At 35.4% G+C, this 18,857-nt stretch overlaps 1 protein-coding gene across 1 annotated transcript in view; it reads right to left on the bottom strand.

Moving 5' to 3' along the window:
* LOC119839597 (acetylcholine receptor subunit alpha-like 1) overlaps positions 1 to 18,857 on the bottom strand; it is a 192,919-nt gene that overhangs the window by 48,868 nt on the left and 125,194 nt on the right. The window contains exon 4 of the mRNA XM_038365977.1: positions 465 to 668. Within this exon, the coding sequence (XP_038221905.1) occupies positions 465 to 650 (186 nt within the window). The 5' untranslated portion in view covers positions 651 to 668. The remainder of the gene's footprint in view (positions 1 to 464; positions 669 to 18,857) is intronic.

Raw genomic sequence — 18,857 nt, 5'->3', positions numbered from 1 at the left:
CAGAAACTTAACTTCAAGTATAGGTTGTTAACCTTGGCCGGCCGCCATGTTGTAAAAGGTGGTGCAGAGTATACGCGCCTTATATCCTATTCTCTTTATACCCCATAAGTAAAGCATCAGTGGATGTTTGTTTCTCTAAGGTATTATTCTAATAGACATTAGTTCTTGAACGACATCTCACAGAGGTATCAGAAAATTATCGTTACTTATAGTCAACCGGGGTAATTGTAGGTAGGGGTAATTGGAAACAATTCTCAATAAACTGTTTTTAACATACCTAGTTAGGTATGTTAAAAAACTTATACTTCTAATGAATTTTTTTTTTAATAAAATATCTGAAGATTTGTTAGATTGTTGTTATTAAAACGTTTCGCAATTACAGAGATTAAATATTAGAATATTCTGCTCTGATATTCTGCTTCAATTACCCTAATTGACGATTCTAATTCAATTGAAATACTCACAACGTCGATCAGCTGACTAAGACGCAGCCCCATCTTCACAGTGAGCCGGTCTGAGTTGTTGCCGACGGGCCGAATCAGCCGGTTGTAGTTGGACAGGAGGTCGTCGTACAACCGCTTAGCTTCTGGGTTCGCGACGCTTAGGCGGCCACACACGCACAGTACGCCGACAACAAACGCCAACACCATCTTAGGCTAACACCTCCCCTGGGGACAAAGAGGTTATTGTTATTATTTGTGTATGTACTGCATTGAGATAGACTCCTGAAACACAACGAAAGCGGTATTGGGAGTCTGGGGTCCCTATCTTATCTAATATACCTAATATAGGTAATATCTTGCTTCATAAATATTAGCCTTTGTTCGCGGCTGCTCACACGTACACTTCATCATTTAACTTTTTCAAAGAAAATGTATTTCTGATACCACTTTAGCAACAGGTAATAAAATATCTAGATTAAACAACTGTTGTTATGGTCATTAATTGGATGGGTGATCAATGGGTGATTGCAGTTACTCTTTACCTTATTTGGACCCTTTCTATCGGGAGTCAGTCTGATCCGCACTTTTACTTATACTTTCGCATTTTTAATGTGATCACATTTCAAATCATATATCATACATATATCTTTTTTTTTATAGTGGGGAAATCTTGCATAGATACCCACGGCCCCCGGGGATGGAGCCGTAGGTTATGTCGGATTCTTACCGACCAAAACCCCACTGTGTTCCGTCTAGCCACTTGAGTGAAGGGGCCACGGGAGCTGGTTAAAATACGTCCGCGACATACATATATCATTACTGAATCATAAATCAAAGAAAGAAAATATTTTTAATGTCTGTTACTGTAAAACTAGGTCTACCATAGACATTTTCAACATCGAATTTCCCAGGCTTAATTAATTTATTATGTTGATTGTGATTGATTGATATGATTATAGCTTAATTATGCCAAATTATTTATAACACTAGGAGTCGGTCCTGACTCCGCTCAAAACATAGCCTACTACCTGTTAGCCCTGGTTTTGCCAGTGATACATATAGTAAAGTTGCAGGTTTCTATTAGTGAAACAATTTTTGACATCGGTCCAGTGATTTTAGCTTCAAAACGTTACAAACATACAAAAATATAATATATGTAATCTCCAACGTTTAAAACTCACAAAGTTGACTCCGTTTAATATTCGTAAAACTTTTGATCAATTTTCTTAGAGCCATACATTTCTAAATCACTCCAAATAAAGACGGATATAATAACTTTATAATCTTGTATCATCATTTGTATGTAGTAGTCGAGCACGCTTCGGCACGAATTGGGCCAGCTCGCACCGGGGAAGTACCACACCCCCACAGAAGACCGGCGTGAAATAGTATTCTGCTGTGTTTCGTTCAGTGATTGGGGGAGCCGGAGGCCCATATCCTTTTCCTAACCCTTCCTAGTCCTGTCCTTTATTCCTCTCAAAAAATCCTTTCTTATTCTCTTCCCAATGTAAAGTCGGCAATCCATTTGTAGAGGCGTAAGGTCTGCAATGGATCTTATGCCTCTACAAATGTTCATGGGCGGTGGTGGCGCTTACCATCAGGCGTCCCACCAGCTCCATTGCCGACTGTGACATAAAAAAAAAAAAAAAAAATCATCATCAACAACCCGTATATTTTATATTCCCACTACTGGGACACAGGCCTCCTATGAGGGTTCAGGCCATTATCCACCACGCTGGCCAAGTTCGGGTTGGTAAATATCACATGTCGTCGAACTTTTGATTCTTGGACATGCCGGTTTCCTCACGATGTTTTCCATCGCCGTTTTAAATGTAATCTTATATCAGCTAGTATTAAAATATTGGGCTCTAAGTAATCCAACTATAAAAATAATAAGTCAAACGTCTACGACAAACGAAAAATACAATATTAAAATCGTAATAAAGCTAATTAACTCAGTAGGTACGATACAGCGTGTGCCAATAAATTAATATGAAATTAATTTTGTCGAAAATTAAGCAAGAGTTTGTACAGCGAAAGCGAATGGATCGTAAATCATGTTTATTAAATTACATCAGAAGTAGAGAAAGCGATCTGATTGCATGAAATTTAAAATACAATTTCGCTTCTGTAAGGATAATTTGTAAGGTTTATCCCCATAGTTATTCATTATATGTAAAACTAACTAAGTTATCACAACCTGGTAGAAATTGAGCTAGATTATGATTTCATGTTCTATGACATATGTTTTGAAATTCCTATTAATATTGTAAATACAAAAGTAAAACCAATTACAAGTGAACTGATTTAAATGAAATTTGTTACAGAGATAGTTTGAGACCTGAGAAATCCCATGGCAACACGAACTAAACGGGAAAATCCGGAGACTATCTTTTCCTTTGGCTACATAGACGAAGGCGTGGGTAAAGTATTAAAATATTTGTTATCTTTTATTTAGTATTTACTTGTGTTTGATTTTACGCGAGTATTATACATTTAGAAATTAAAAACTTAGCTAACGATTTATTCATTATATGAGACAGGGAGTCTCCCCGTGACCCCGCTCGCTGTAAAGTGTTCGAAACGTCGGGTTAATAATATAATGAATAAATCGCGTTTAAAATCCGTTAAAAAGTTTCCAATTACTAAATCTTTTATTTACCCAAATATAACAAAACTAAGATAATAAGAGTGTAAATACAAACATTTTACACGAACAATCAACCTTAAAAACTTTTGTATTATAATTCTACTCGATGTTTTGAAACTAAGCAAATGTAAAACATGACATATAAAATCGATTCAAAAACCAAAAATTAAACCTGGTATTAAAACAAAGAAGTGTAATAAAGCTAACTAATATTCAGTGAATCCGTTTACACACAATCATTCGGCAAATTGGGCTCCGGTAAATTTGTTGATATACATAATGAACGAAAATCAATTATGTTAAATTCCGTAATGAAATGGAAATGTTTCCTTTTAATCAATATCTTCGTTCGGGAATTACATGATCGCTATATTGTTTTTGTCAATATGAAGTGTTTGCGACTGTACTCCATTAACTGTTGGATGATTGCTTTTTTACTGAAGTGTACTTATTGAGTTTATTTTTTCTATTTCTTTTGTTTATTTATTTCAGTCTAGTAGTTCTAAACACTGCATTGAATAATAAAAGTTAATTTATTTAAATATTTCATTATTTACACATACCGTTATAATAAATAATAAAGAATGAACGAAGCATAAAAAGAGATTATAACGGTTAGGAAAATGTAACTTGATGTTAAATATTATAACTACTATTTAAAAATTATAATGAACTAGACGCAAGTGTCTCAAATAAAATCTATGAGTACGCTATTAAGGTAGGAATTTTTTAATTTTAAACTTGGAGTTCATCAATTTTTTGCTCTTAAAATATTTAAGCTATACTTCACTCACAAACTGCCATTCTCGAGAGATTCAACTAAAATTACATTTTCCCTCTAGACATAAGTACTAATTGAAAAAAAACGCTCCAAGAAAAAAATAATTTAACAAAAATACCGGAAAACATCCCTTCATCGGGCTAAAATATATAAAAAAAAAATGGACGTTATTCGTGACTAAATAAGGTTAGTTTCGGTTTAGAAATTTGTTTTTCAGAGAGCGCTTAATATCAAGTAACTTTCAATTTGAAATTAGAACTCGACGGCGCTTGTTTTACGGTTTATTTTCGTTTGACAGCATCGTTTGAGATAATGTAAACGATTTCCAGCGATCCTGACTTCAGTCTTTTGATATTTTACTTTCGCAATTCGTATTCATAAATGGTATGTGGTCAACGTGTGATCTTGATAATGCCGAAACGCTAGGTCTAGATCTTTAATATACATTTAAGCTCTGCTTATTTCGATACACAGGAATTTGTCTGTTTTGCTCTAGAAAATTCTTTGAATGAAACACAGAAATGCTACAAAATTTTCCATTAAGAAGAGTTATATAGAATAATTTATGTGCCAGAAAGCCGGAAGACAGATTCAAGGACGCTTGTTATTCTAATTAATTTTGAACAATTTGTTATAAAATAATCTTTTGTATGTGATTTTTTTTTTTCTACAAAAACAGTTCAGGGACTCCAGGACATCTACCTATGGTATGGCTTATGGCACATCACAGAGCTCAGTTGTTGGCTTTTTATCGAAAAATAGGACCGGGAGCATTACGAATGTCATTTCTTCTTCAAGTAAAGAGAACCGCGGTCTCCACTCTACGACACGTATGGCCCAATGACTGTCTGTTCTGCGGCACATATGAGCGATCCATGGTCACTTCAGCATGCAAATTTGTTAAGCTATGTCTATAACTTTCGATCTATAGCGAATTACTTCGTTCCGTTGGCCCCGCAGAGAACGCCAGCATTAAACGCAATGATAATTTAATATTCTGTTTACTTGTTAGTAATATGCATATTACTTCCGCTAAATTGTGTGGAGCAGAAAATTGATCGAAATGCCTGCTCTCATGCATAAAACGGGAGCTTATTTTAGTTTACATTTACCAAATTTGAAATGAATACCAAATGAGATGGAGCCGAGGTCGACGTTTAACAAGGTTCTTTATACAAATGTTTGGTTACCGATTCATACTTGATTTGAGTGTAATTGTTTTCGGATACCCACTTAGAATTTTTGTAACAATTTGTGCTTTATTTAGAAGCAGTTTGTGTGGCTTTCGAGTGTGGTATTACTCATCTGTGCTCCGTGTTTATTATACAAATACATCATACTTTATACTTAAACAAGAAAAACAATACAATGAAAAATTATGCTTTGTAAACAATGTAAAATTAACCACAAATTATACGTAAACAGTATTGTATTCTAAGGTGTAAAAGCACTACTATATTCATGATATTTAATTGAAGACAGTTTGCACTAAGAAAGAGACATAGAATAGGATATATCTGTCGTTAGACAGAGATGAGTATAGATAAATTATTGTCGCACTCTTACCTATCACTCTCAAGAATAATACATATTCCATCTCATTCATACAAAAAATAATGTATTATGGAATGAAATAATACGTTTTTGTTGTCTTTTACCGTTGCCGTGTAATATGTGCACCACGTAAATACATAGGAACGCGTTTACGCGACGTGTCATTGCGAAGCTTTTCAAATAAGTGCGAGTCAGGCAATTACCGGAGTTTCGTTTCTCTATTTTGGCAGGGCAGGCCTCCTATGAGCGTTTAGGCCATAATCCACCATGCTGGCCAAGTGCGGGTTGGCAGATGTCACATGTCGTCGAACTTTTAAATTCTCGGACATGCATTGCCATTCTTCACGATGTTTTCCTTCACCGTTTTGAGCAATGGTGATGTTATCCACATCTACAGATAAATTGAAAACTCAGTTTATTTCGTGCACGCTCGCGTGGTCTTGAACCCCGTCTTATCGATCTCGAAGTCTGTGGTCCTCACCACTGAGCCATCACTGCTTTTTTTTTAAATATGTATGTGTATAACATACCTATGACTTAATACAGTGGTTTAGTTTAGCTAATTAAGTTATTTAAAACACATTAAGTTCCTATAGCTAAAATAAAAAAAAATAGTTTCCAATGATAAGTTATGCTAATTTAGTTTATCCATACATAAACTAAAGCAAGTCTTAGCGCTTGTATGCAAAGGGTGTCTGTAGCAGATGATGGAGACCGGAAATCAGCTGACGCGATCCCTGTCGACACCGGAAGCCCGGGATGACGTCATACCGACCTACACAGCTCGTTGAACCGACGCTGAATTGAAAATGGAATGGAATTCTTTTTAAAAACAAACGTTTGAGATGCCAGTATAAAAAAGTTCTTGATTGAAATTGTTTTGGCGTTTCAATTGTTACCAGAGATTTTCTCTTATACTTTATAATATTTAAACGCCATAATTAGATGCATCCTTGACATTTCAATATAAATATAAAACACTATGTTACTTAAATAAATATTGTATCTCTCAAGCAAATAAATCCTTAACATACTTTTTATTTGTGTATTTGAGGCTGATAAAGTCCAACAAGTCTAAGAGGGTGACAATTGGTTTTGGTGCTCTGATAAATCTATCTATCTATGTAAATGCAATCTAATATATAATCTGGATATCAAGAGAATTCTCAAACATTGAAAATAGAATGCTTCGCATCGCATGAGGCTTCTTTCGTACAGACATGGGGGATATCTGTATAAGAATGTATGCATAAGAACATTCTTAAACGCTAGTAGTGTGGAAATAGGATTCTAAAATTCCAATGCGTTTTTCGCTGAGATTTTTCTTTACTTTAATTGAATCTTTAACATATTATTTTTCAATTCTCTTTTACCAGAGGAACTGTAGAGAATTTTTGAGAATGTATTTGATTGTCTATATTAATTTGTAAACATTTGAAAATGGAATTCAATTTTTAAATTTTTGTGAAGGTTTAGCATCAAAGAACATAAAAGGTTACTAAAAATGTTCTATTTAAGGATCCTTTGTAGCCAGTGAGCGTAAGAATGTAATAAATTGAAGTGAACTCAGAATTGCATTCGATTCTGCGGCTAAGCTTTTAGGTATTTTATAGCGAAATAGCTTTTGTTAACTGGAATCACCAGTTAAAGACCAATTTTGATAGATAATGTCTTATTGGCTTTTAAATAAATTCCTTTAGTGCTTTAAGAGCACTATCTTGGAGTCATCGATTTAGATGCAGGAGAAATAAAGAGACATTACTATTGAAACGATTTGGCTTAATAAAATCAATTTAATGATTCGTGATTAATGAAAATAATTAATTTGCTGTGGTGCTTCTTAAGATATTATCGAAATCATAATCACTCTACTCATATGTGTCAATAAAATATCTATAACTATTGACACCATGCACCCCACGCTTTTTTTTAAATAAAATATTTTTTTTTTTTACTCACACTATTATTAATTTATATTCATTGAAATTTTTAACACTATTTTCTTAATTTAAATTCATTTTAATTTATTTTCTATTTTTTAGTTCGGTTTTCTATAAAAAGCGTGTTTTTTAGTTTTTTTAAACTATTATTTATTACAATACACGTCAGCAATCGTTTAAGCTTATGCAGAAGCAAGACAAACCAAAACCTCATTGTAACGCGAAGTGATTTATCATTCATATTTTATATCCACGATAAACTGCTTCTCAAGAACTAATTTCATCCCAGCAAATCTGTGAGAACGTCAAGATGTTGCAGACTATAAATCTTTGTTAAAACAGCGTCGCAGTTACACTGTCGTGGTTATCTTGAGTCCAACTTATACTTAATGTTTAAGCTATTTACTATGAAAACTGATTCTGTATTCATACTGTTTCGTGCAAAATGGGAATTTGGGACATGCTCAGCGGACGAATGAGGATTTGACTTTTCGTGTACCTATTTGTTTTATTTAACTCTAAGTGTGGTGAATAAGGCTGATACCAGCTATTCTACGTGTAATTGGTAAAATAAGACACGAGAATATAATATGTATAGATAGACATAAAAAAAAAGAAAAAGATAAATAATTTAATATCATAAAGAGGAGAAGAAAAATGGAGTATTGTTAGCAGAGTTAAGAAGTTAACACACATAAAAGTTTCTCTGCCTCCGGTTTGTCCGCACTTATCAGCTAGATCATAAATCATTCGAGAACGTTCTCCAAAAACCCGAGGTAATAATATTAATACGTCATAATATTAATTCGTTTATAACCTTTCAACACCCTGCGAGTGACGTGGAGCGCTATATATCACCGTGACTGGCTTCGTTTTAATTAAACGTCATTTTGGTACGAAATTTATTTATCCTCTGAACACTGAAACCACTTATTGCTCGAATATCATAGTTTCGGAGTAATTACAGGAGTTAGTTTGGTTATTTTGTTAGTTTAGTCCCATATCTTTCTTATTACAGAAGAGAAAATCATCATTGTGTCGCTTATGATGGGCATTCTATGGGCATTCTAAATAAAAAAATTAAAAGAATAAGACAAAAATAAATAATTTATTTTACAACCCCGTATCAGACTCACGCTGAACGGAGGGGAGGAAGGACATATAACATATATATTTTTTGTGTCGTAGCGGGCAACTGAGCTGGTGGTTCGGCTGATGGTAAGCGATCACCACCGATGACCATTTGACCCGCGGTTTCACCCGCTAAGTCCGTATCCCTAAGGAATATTGCGATAAAAAGTTGCCTACATGTTACTCCAGTTCTCCGACTATCTACGTACCAGATTTCATTGCAATCGGTTCAGTAGTTTTTGTGTGAAAGAGCAACAAACACACACACATCCTTACAAACTTTCGCATTTATAATATTAGCAGCAAGAGATAAGGAAAGGATTGATGACTGGAACGAAGGTATGGACTGGGTAAAGTAAGGAAACGGGCCACATGAGTACAGGACAGTAGAAACTCGATTACCCAGCCCTTATTTATCCAAATTCACGATTATATTATGGACTACCAACCGCGATCACTTTTATGCAATAAGCAGATATAAGCAAATTTATGGAATCGTCAAAGTTTTGGTACTATTTTAAAATAAAATCTGAAGTCAACTCTAAATTCAGATGTGAATCAAAATAGCTGTTATTTTGTCAACGTTTGCTTTTTTATTGAACAAAATGGTGATTCTGTGCTCATTGAAAAAGTTCGAATTTTAAATTTAAAATAAATAAACGTCGAATGTAGTGTTAGCATTCATTTGCATAACATTCACGTGACAGAGTTCGAACATCAATTTTTTTTTTACGTTATTTAAAGCGATATACATATTGTTTTGTTATACCTATTAGATTCCTGAAACTAAATAATAACAATCTATATATATAAAAGAAAGTCGTGTTAGTTACACTATTTATAACTCAAGAATGGCTAAACAGATTAGGTTGAAATTTGGTACAGAGATAGTTTTAGACCCGAGAAAGGACATAGGATAGTTTTTATCCCGGAAATCTAACGGGAACGGAAACTTTGTCGGTAACCTCCCGAATCTATCCGTGACTACGCGAGCAAAGCCGCGGGCGGAATGCTAGTATCTAATAATTAATAATCATTCCAGTTGTTAACCGTAGGCATTCAATAAATTAAATATTTTCTGAGTTTTAGTATCATATTGTACATTAATTTCCACAATTGCTTTCTTCTAAGACGTTTTCTTTAAATGAATATTTATTTTATTTGCTTAGCAACCGTTTATTTCATTTTTTTGCTTCGAATTCAGTCAACGTCAAAGAGCTTAATAAATAGGTACATTTAATTAACTACGAGGTTATTAACTGAACCTGTTTTCAGTAAATTCCTAGTCTTAATAATTTTTATACACTGCACATACAATGCTTACATAACGGTACCACCACAGCCTTGTTTCACAGGCAGGTATTACAAAATTTTCAGAGTCACGTTACAAAGGGTCCGCATCCATTACACAGGTCGAATGACACGTCAGCGGCAGATTGCTGAGGCTGGTCAAATGCCCGTATGTGTTTGCGTTCCCGTTTGAAATTCGAATGTTTTGTCAGTTTTCTTGGCGCTCTTTTTGCTGCCAGTTCTATTGAAAACTTTTCTACTGGCACCTATAAACGTGAGCGAAATAATTTATTTTATCAAAAAATGCTATTAATTTGTCGCAAAAAATATAATTGAATTGTTTTCAGAATCACGGAGCAATTATTTAGCCTTTTTAGATAAAACAATACGTATCTTACACAGTAACCAAATTCGCAGTATCTAGCCACAAAATATACATGAAAGAAAAACAAATTAAAAATGGAACGTTTCAGCGTTCCACGTGACGTAGGTCGAGTGACGCGTCGAGAGCAGAATGATTGCCAGAGATAAGTTGCGGTCAATCGCCCGTATGATCCTGCGAAAATGATGATGATGGTAATTTTCGGCGGTAATCTGACTATAGTTAAAAACCAACATTTTAAATTATTGAACTAGCTGATGCCCGCGACTTCGTTCGCGTGAACTTTGGATAAAGTGGAAGCTTTGGATAAATTTAGGTTAAAGGACTAGATATAATAATTTTCTTTCCTAATTTCCGCAGATATCGTTGATAACAACATCTATTGTTCCAGATCTTGATAACAATAAGACGACAAAAAATGCTTCAGAAAATAATCAGTATGACTTCAGGTGTTCATTTTTCCTAAATAAATTATAGCCTAAATATTGCCCGGACATAATAACTATATTATAAAAAACTTTCATTCAAATCCATCTAGTAGATCCGGTGATTAGCGTGTACAAACAAACAGTCAAACAGACACATTTTTGTTTTTGTTATTTTCTTCAATCAAACGTTATAGATATCTTAATAGTTTTTTACTGTTTCTTAATGTTATTATAATTGAAAAAGATAGTGGTAGTGATATATTTTGGTCATGATAAATTATATTTTAATTTTAAATTTTACAGATTCTATAGTTATAAAAATTTTGAACGCGATTAGAATGGTATTGCATCTATGAATTCTATTACGCGAGTAAATAAATGAAATTCATAAAAGTGACTAAACCAATTGTGATAATATTTATATTCATTTATTTTTGAATAGACGCAAGAAAACCACTCATATTTCAGCGACTCAAGTCTCGGCTTAAAAAATCCTGCTCAAAATTATAGTTAAAGCAGTACGAAACCAAAGAATTTGATATTGAAGTCCGTCATCAAAAAAGGAACTTTGCATCCTATGATTAAATAGCCATAAAAGTGAATATCACTTGCGCCACAAAGGTTCTCAATTACGCTTTGAATGACATGTCGGGAAAAGGACGGATTCGATATAGTGCGGTCCAGCGGCTATATGAAGTTCGCGATTGAAATAGCCCAGTCGAAAATGGAGAATGCTTGTACATTTTGCGTGTAGTGTAGTTCTCAAACGAGGTTCTCGATCAAGAGTGTGAACTGTGACCATTATCTATTTTAAAACAAAAACTCCCAGAAACTTACGATGTAAACGACAAGGGATGCTGCGTCGTCTTACAGGAGAAATGAAAATAATGCAGTGGAAACAGAGCTATGCTAAATGGATAGTCTAGCGCTATTACAATCCTGTAATACAGAATTTTATATAGTACGGGACCAACTTTTTGTTTGTATGTGTTTATTGTATGGTTGAGAAATAAATTTATTTTATTATTTATTACTATCCCACACTGGAATCAGTATTGTTTTAAGACGAAAAACTCTTACTAAGACCCTAAGATAACTGGACAATTATATTTCGAGAAAATTTTTTCGAGATGAAAAGTACCCTATCATGCAAGTCAGCTCATACCCTGTCTGTATAATAAATTTCATCAAAACTCGTTCAGTAATTACAGCGATAGATATGTTACCGGATAAACTTCCACATAAACACACTGTCACATTTAAAATATTAGTGTGATTTACAAAAATTATATTATACCTTAATTTGTACTGACTAACTTTTATTTCAACATTAAAAACGAAAATCTATAACCACCAACAAACACAATGTCATGTATAACAAACTAGCCTTCTACACGCCGCTTCGTTCGCGTATCTAAAAAACTCAACAAATCATATAGACATAGACATAGACATAGACATAGACATACATTTATTCACAATCAAACACACACATTTAACAAAAAAAAGACAAAACACTGAGCATAAAACAGGAAATAAGAAAAAAAAAAAAACATAAAAAGAAAAGAAATAAAATAAAAACTAAGTTACTGTGATGTGTTATGGCTGTGAAAAGGTCCAGGCTCAGCTTTATATGCCATGAGTCAGTTGACCCATGAAGCTATTAATATATACTCAATAACCTAACCTTCCTTGAGAACCACGCTTTCGTTAGAGTATCATTTGTTTTTGAGTATATTGCGAACAGACAAACAGACGCACTGGAAGGCTTTGTTACATAATATCGTTCACATTACAGTGATATGTAAGTGTCGGAGCTCAACGGATAGCGTGCTTAAATTCTCGTAGATTTAGCTTGTCATGTATAGCTTTGTACACGTTCATTGCATTATGTTTGTATTTGCTATTATATGGCCAACAAGTGGTATGACTGAGCGTTGAAAGATTACTATATGAATTTATGACATTTTAAGATCGAATAGTTGTATTTCTTTGTTTATACAACGCTTAATTTGTTGTTGATTTTAGCTTCAAAATATTTAAAGATATTTCTTCATCAACGATACAAATAAAAATATAAATGTAGTAGGTACGTAAAGTTTCCCCCCCATCGGTTCCAAGCCTTGTCGTGGCGGGGGGGCTCAGTAGCTCAGATTGCATTCTGGCACTCTGAGTGAAGCTAATTGGACGCGGAGGGGCTGGACGGCCGGTCAGTGGTCTGAGAGACTCGACCGACTCGACGGCCAGGGGTCCTTATAGGTGGCTGGCTGGTTGGCTGGCTGGCCTGAAGGCTGGCTGGCTGCCTGGCTGGAACCGGCTGGTAATCCGGTAGGCTCGCTGGCTGGATGGTGTACCGGCTGGCAGCCTGACTGCAACCGGCTGTCCCACCGGTTGGCTGGCTGGCTGTAATGCCGGCTGGCCGGCTGCCTGGAACCGGCTGGTTACCCGGCTGGCTGCCTAACTGCCTGTAAGGCTGGCTAGCTGGCTGGCTGGCTAGCTAGGATCCCCCGAGGGGCCAGGTTTGGCTCTGGTGCCGTTGAAATGCGGCGAGGGATGGCGGCCAGTGGTCGCGGCCTGGCGGTTTCCGCTGGGCAACAATGGGGCTGGAGGTTGATTGGGTCTAGTTTGACTCAATCCGCCTGACTGGCAGGGTGCCGCACTTGTGCGGCGGAGGATGGCGGCCAGAGGCCGCGTGCGATGTGTTTGCTGGTAGTCTTACTACCAGCACAGTTTGGCGGGATCCCGACGCGTCGCATTGGTGACGTGCGGTGAGTCCTTGCAGGTGGGCGTGGGGCGACGGCTGTCCTCCGACGGCCGTCTGCCAACTCGTAATCCGGTCCAGGGGGCCGGACCGAGGGCCGCCACCTCCATGTTGTGAGGTGGGGGCTGCGAGGGAAACCTCTATAAAAGTGCGCCGGAGGGCCCCCCACGTGTATCACACATTAAGATGGCCTTTCGGCGTGCGCCCTCCGGTCGGACGGTGTAGGGGCCGGGGGTTTGGGGAACGCCTATGGTGGAGCGGGGAACAATCCATCGTTGGCGAGCGGGCGGCGTAAGCTTGTGTTCTAGCTTACGTCGCCTCGGGGTGGTCAACCAAGCGGAGGGCCCGGAAACGGGCAACTGCTAGGCGGGACACGCGGTAGAGTACAATGTGTTCCCGCAGTCCCGTCTAAAGCAGCGCGTCGGAACACAGTGGGGTTTTAGTCGGTAGGAATCCGACATAGCCCACGGCTCCTTCCCCGGGTGCCGTGGGTATCTTATGCAAGATTTAAAGGTACGTAAAGCTTAACGCATTCCATAATATGACTGGGAAACAATATTCACGTATAACGAATACTTTAGCGAGTTAAACTTTTCAAATTTTAATACGATTCTTAATTTCAATATGTTACGTTAAAACCTTTATTCAATTGAGGTGTGTGGAACGCTACGGTTTCTGCGTTACCCTGAATTATATTCAACATTATATTTTATTACATGGAATATTCGTAAAATTTACCAAGTTAGACTCATCTGGTAGGTACCCCAGGGCATAATGCTACCCAATCTAGTTGAGAGTAACCACCCTCCCAAGGGAGTCGTCTACGGATTTAGTTCGTTTCAAAATGTCAGTCGGCGTTTCGAAAAAAATCACTCGAAATTTCACATTCACGGCGGATATAGGTCGTGGGTTTTGTAAGTTTTATTCCGGTTTTGTGTGCCTTTTAGATTTATATTTTATCTGTGTTGATGTATCAGTGTTCGGGCGGTTGAGTTGGTGTATCGAATAAATACGACTATTCTTTTATCAAGGTACGCTTTATATTTTAATGAAAAGTACATGCTTATTCTTACTACCATTATAGATTTTTATGTGAGAACTGGTAACTGAAGTGGTAATTCACATGATAGTTGACGATTATCGCACACTAGCTGCGCCCCGCAGTTTCACTCGCGTAAGCCCGTATCCCGTAGGAATATCGGTATAAAAAGTTGCTTATCTGTTATTTCAGTTGTTCTGCTATCTACGTACAAAATATCATTGCAATCGGTTCAGCAGTTTTTGCGTGAAAGAGCAACAAACGCACACACATCCTTACAAACTTTCGCATTTATAATATTAGTAGGATAGGATAGCAGGATTTTTAGAAGTAAAATCTTTTCGCATGTGTTATCCGCTTTTAAGGGATAAGGGATTATTATGGGATTGACCATGGGATTGACCATGGGAGTATAAGAATGGACTGGCAAGGGGAAGGAAATGAAAAACGGGCCTCCAGCTCTTACAGCTCACATCATAATATTATTAGCATGCTTCTTCAAAGTGAAAGGCACGAAATAAATTTATGCATTGCGTACATTAAGTAAAATAAATATATTTAACAAAGAAATAACCGACTGATTAAGAAAATAACACAAATGTAAAAACTGCTAAAGAATAGGATGTTCATAATAAACTTATTTTAATGTTCATAAAATTTTATGTCTATATAATATAACTTCAAATAAAGCCCTCTGTATCAAGTTCTAAGGTCGTGTACAATGACAGACACTTTCTAGAACAATCAATATTTACTTTAGAATATTCTCACTAGATATCATATAACACTTGAAATTATTCACATAAATATGGCATCTATTCCCGTGTGTTACAATTCACTTCCGTTCGTCGAAGACATTATCATAACACGTCAGATATCTGTTTGACAGCTGCTTAACAATTCAGTACGTAACAAACATTTTGGGGCACGAAACTTTTTCAATTAATTTCAGTTGATAATGAAATTCCATCGCAAGTGTATGAAGGAATATTTGGAACGCCCAAGGAGGTGTGAGCGGTTTGAGTATGTAATGTACTAGCTTTTCACCCGACATCGGCCGCGTAGTCAAACAAAATCTGAAGATGTTTCACCGTGGTAAAAAATGGACTATAATATAACACTCTAGCTTCCTAACTATGTCCGGACACAAGAAATCATATAAAATTATTTTAATTACACCTGAATACAACAATAACCTTCGCATACATGATATAAGTAAGAAAAATAATATATAATTTATACGATCATATATTGAACTTTATTCAATTTAATTGTCATTCATTCATTCATTAAGAACGGTAATATATGAGCCTATCACGTTACGTGGGAATTTGAATAGCATACTAAAATATAATACATGCGAAATTTACTCTGTCTGTCTGTCGCTTCTTCACTTCTAAACCGCTGTACCTGACCCGAGAAAGGACATGGGTTAGTTTTTATCCAGTAAAACCCCCGAAAACGGGAACTATGCGGATAAAAGGCCGAGACCTTTGGCCGAGTCTTCGAGAGACGAGAAGTCTTCTTTGATTACGTGGGCAATGCCGCGGGCGAATAATAGCATGTTATGTAGATATAATATTATTTGCAAGGAATGAAAGATCAAACATTCCAATATAGCTTTATTCGTTTTATACAAAAATTGGGACATTTTGAAGCTCAAAATGAAATATTAAAATCTCGTTTCGTCACAAGCCCTTTATTACAGTCCTAAAATCTAGATTATACTTTCTCAGGCAAGACATTACAATTCTGACACCTTTTATATTAGCTTTTTTCAGACGTCATCACCACCCACTGATGTCAATGGTGATTGTCAATTTTTCTTCATTAGATTTAATTAAAACATACATGAAATTTATCATAAAACTAAGTGAGCGAAATTTCTAGCACCTCATTAATTTTTTATAAGATTTCGGGATATTTTAGTAACTTCTAGTAGGTGTTGTTTGGGGAAAACTTATCCTACAAATGCTCCCTGATACCGTATTTTAAAATTTACTGTAGCATGCAAACATATTACTCAAACATGCTATATGTATTTTAATAACAAATCCTTGCCCTGAATTCTACAACAACCTTTAATAAATAAAGCAATAATTAAAGTGTGTATTATACTTGTCAAAGCAAAAACAGAATAATTTTGTGAGTCCTTTCTACACTCATTAAAGAATAAAGATTCTTTAATGAACCAACACATACATTATAGAGTCATCAAAGTCAGTCAGGAGTTTCTAAAAAGAAGACAACTTTTTTACCCCTTTCACTCCGATCTCCACTCCACCCCGTGTGTTAAAATAATACTCCGACAAGTTATCTACGCCTCAACGATAACAGCAAGTGAAAATTTTTATATTATTAAAATTTAACAGCAGCGCGCTCATTTACCCCACCGTTTGTGAGATCGAAAGTAAATTGCTTTAGGGACTCCGATTAAGACTATAATTTTGCTCATTCAAGTTTCACCGGAGAACAATTGAAATAATTTCGTCGAGGAATATGCGAGGTTCCTAATAGAATGCATATTTGCCAACGAAAGTTATAACGAATTTCGCGGGGTTAATCATACTTTATTACGTTCTAGTTAAGTATGTATGGAGTTTGATGTGATGGTAAATTTGTAAGTGACGTTGATTAGTTAAAATTTGTGAGGGAGAAATTTACACATTTTCGAAAGCTTGATGTGTTCTGTTTAAAATCGTTTTGATATCGTTTAAGTGTGGTAATATTTTGATTAACTGTAACTTTTTGAATTTAGGTTCCCATTCTGTATAAATTGGTGAATCATTTCATATCGTTCACCGTATTTTACATATTAATACAGACAATGTGGGAAAGTTTAAAAGAGAACTAGGAACTAATTATCGAATGATAACTTAAAGTTTTCAATTCATTTAAATTAGATGGTATTATTACGATGAAATTGTTATAAGAAAGATCCGGTTAATTAGCTTATTTTCGAATTTTAGTTGAATAAAAACAAAATTATCAAGTCCTCGAGTAATTATATAACCATTGATATATAAACACAAATTGAATTATTTAAAAGCATCACAGTCTTATGATGAAACTCAGATAAAATAATGTATCAAATATACAAATATAATCATTCATCAAGACATAGAAACGCACTAACTCTTCGAGACTTAAAATTTTCCTCAATGCTACATGATACTATTACCTAGCAATGCTTCTGAAATGGGTCTATTTTCTCTGAATAATTAAATAACTTATTATTATTGATACCATTTTGTTGCCTCGTTCAAAATCGTATAATCATCACCGTCATAGCAAATCGTATGAAATACTCAATCACTAATTTCCAAAACACTATCCAAGCAAGCTAGCGATTTGACGCCGTCATTTGATTCAGTTTGCTCAAACCTAGAACCAACTTTGAATTTTGATGTAATTAGTAGTACGGCTTGATTACTTGATTGGGGATATGTAACTGTTTTGTGTAAATATACGATCGCTCTAATTAAGTGCCACTAATTGTATTAATTTGTGATGTGGCAGCTCTAAGGTCACTAAAGTATTAACACAGCCATTAACGTAATTGTGGCGTTTGACATTGTTACTGGCTGAAATTTGTATTAACGTGACGCTTCTGATAGGAACAATCAAATAAGGATAGATACAACTATTTACTATTAAGATTAGAGACCTCAGGAGAACGTGGTTTTATAAATATCTTGATTGAGTTGTATTTAAGAATCTTCAACATCGGTTACGCCAAATTACAAGACGAAGATAGAAATAAACGTACAATTTACACATAATAAACATATAGTAACACATACCACTGATATACACTCTTAATTCTTATTAAATATAAATAATACCAACTATAAAAACCTTTACTGATATTATAAATACGAAAGTAAACACTTTTAAATGTGTATGCGCAAAAGATTTAATAATATCTTTAATATTATTACGTTAGAGAACAACGTTAAGAATCGAAGCATGTTTATATGAATGATAAATTAATATTTAGTTTATATGTATTTCACTAACCATCGGATTAACTCATGAATCATTCATATGCCTATGCTAAGCCATTGAAACAAAATTCTTTAATGACGCCCCCAGACAACATTGGACTAAAATCTGGAATCAACTAAAATATAGTCTCCCTTTCTCTTATACTTTAAAATTGTTCCAATGTGTATACTCTATACACTACAACTACAACTATTTTAAACTTGGCAATCATAATAAAGATAATAAGATTAACTTATGATATAACTAGCTGCGCCCCGCGGTTTCACCCGTGTAAGTCCGTATCCCGTACGAATATCGGGATAAAAAGTTACCTATATGTTATTCCAGCTATCTACGTACCAAATTTCAACGCAATCGGTTCAGTAGTTTTTGCGTGAAAGAGTAACAAACACACACACTTCCTTACAAACTTTCGCATTTATAATATTAGTAGGATTTTACTGTCACCGA

The sequence above is a fragment of the Zerene cesonia genome, chromosome 4 (genome assembly GCF_012273895.1).
Source record: "Zerene cesonia ecotype Mississippi chromosome 4, Zerene_cesonia_1.1, whole genome shotgun sequence".
NCBI classification, from domain to species: Eukaryota; Metazoa; Arthropoda; class Insecta; order Lepidoptera; family Pieridae; genus Zerene; species Zerene cesonia.
This window is presented reverse-complemented; position numbering and strand designations above follow the sequence as displayed.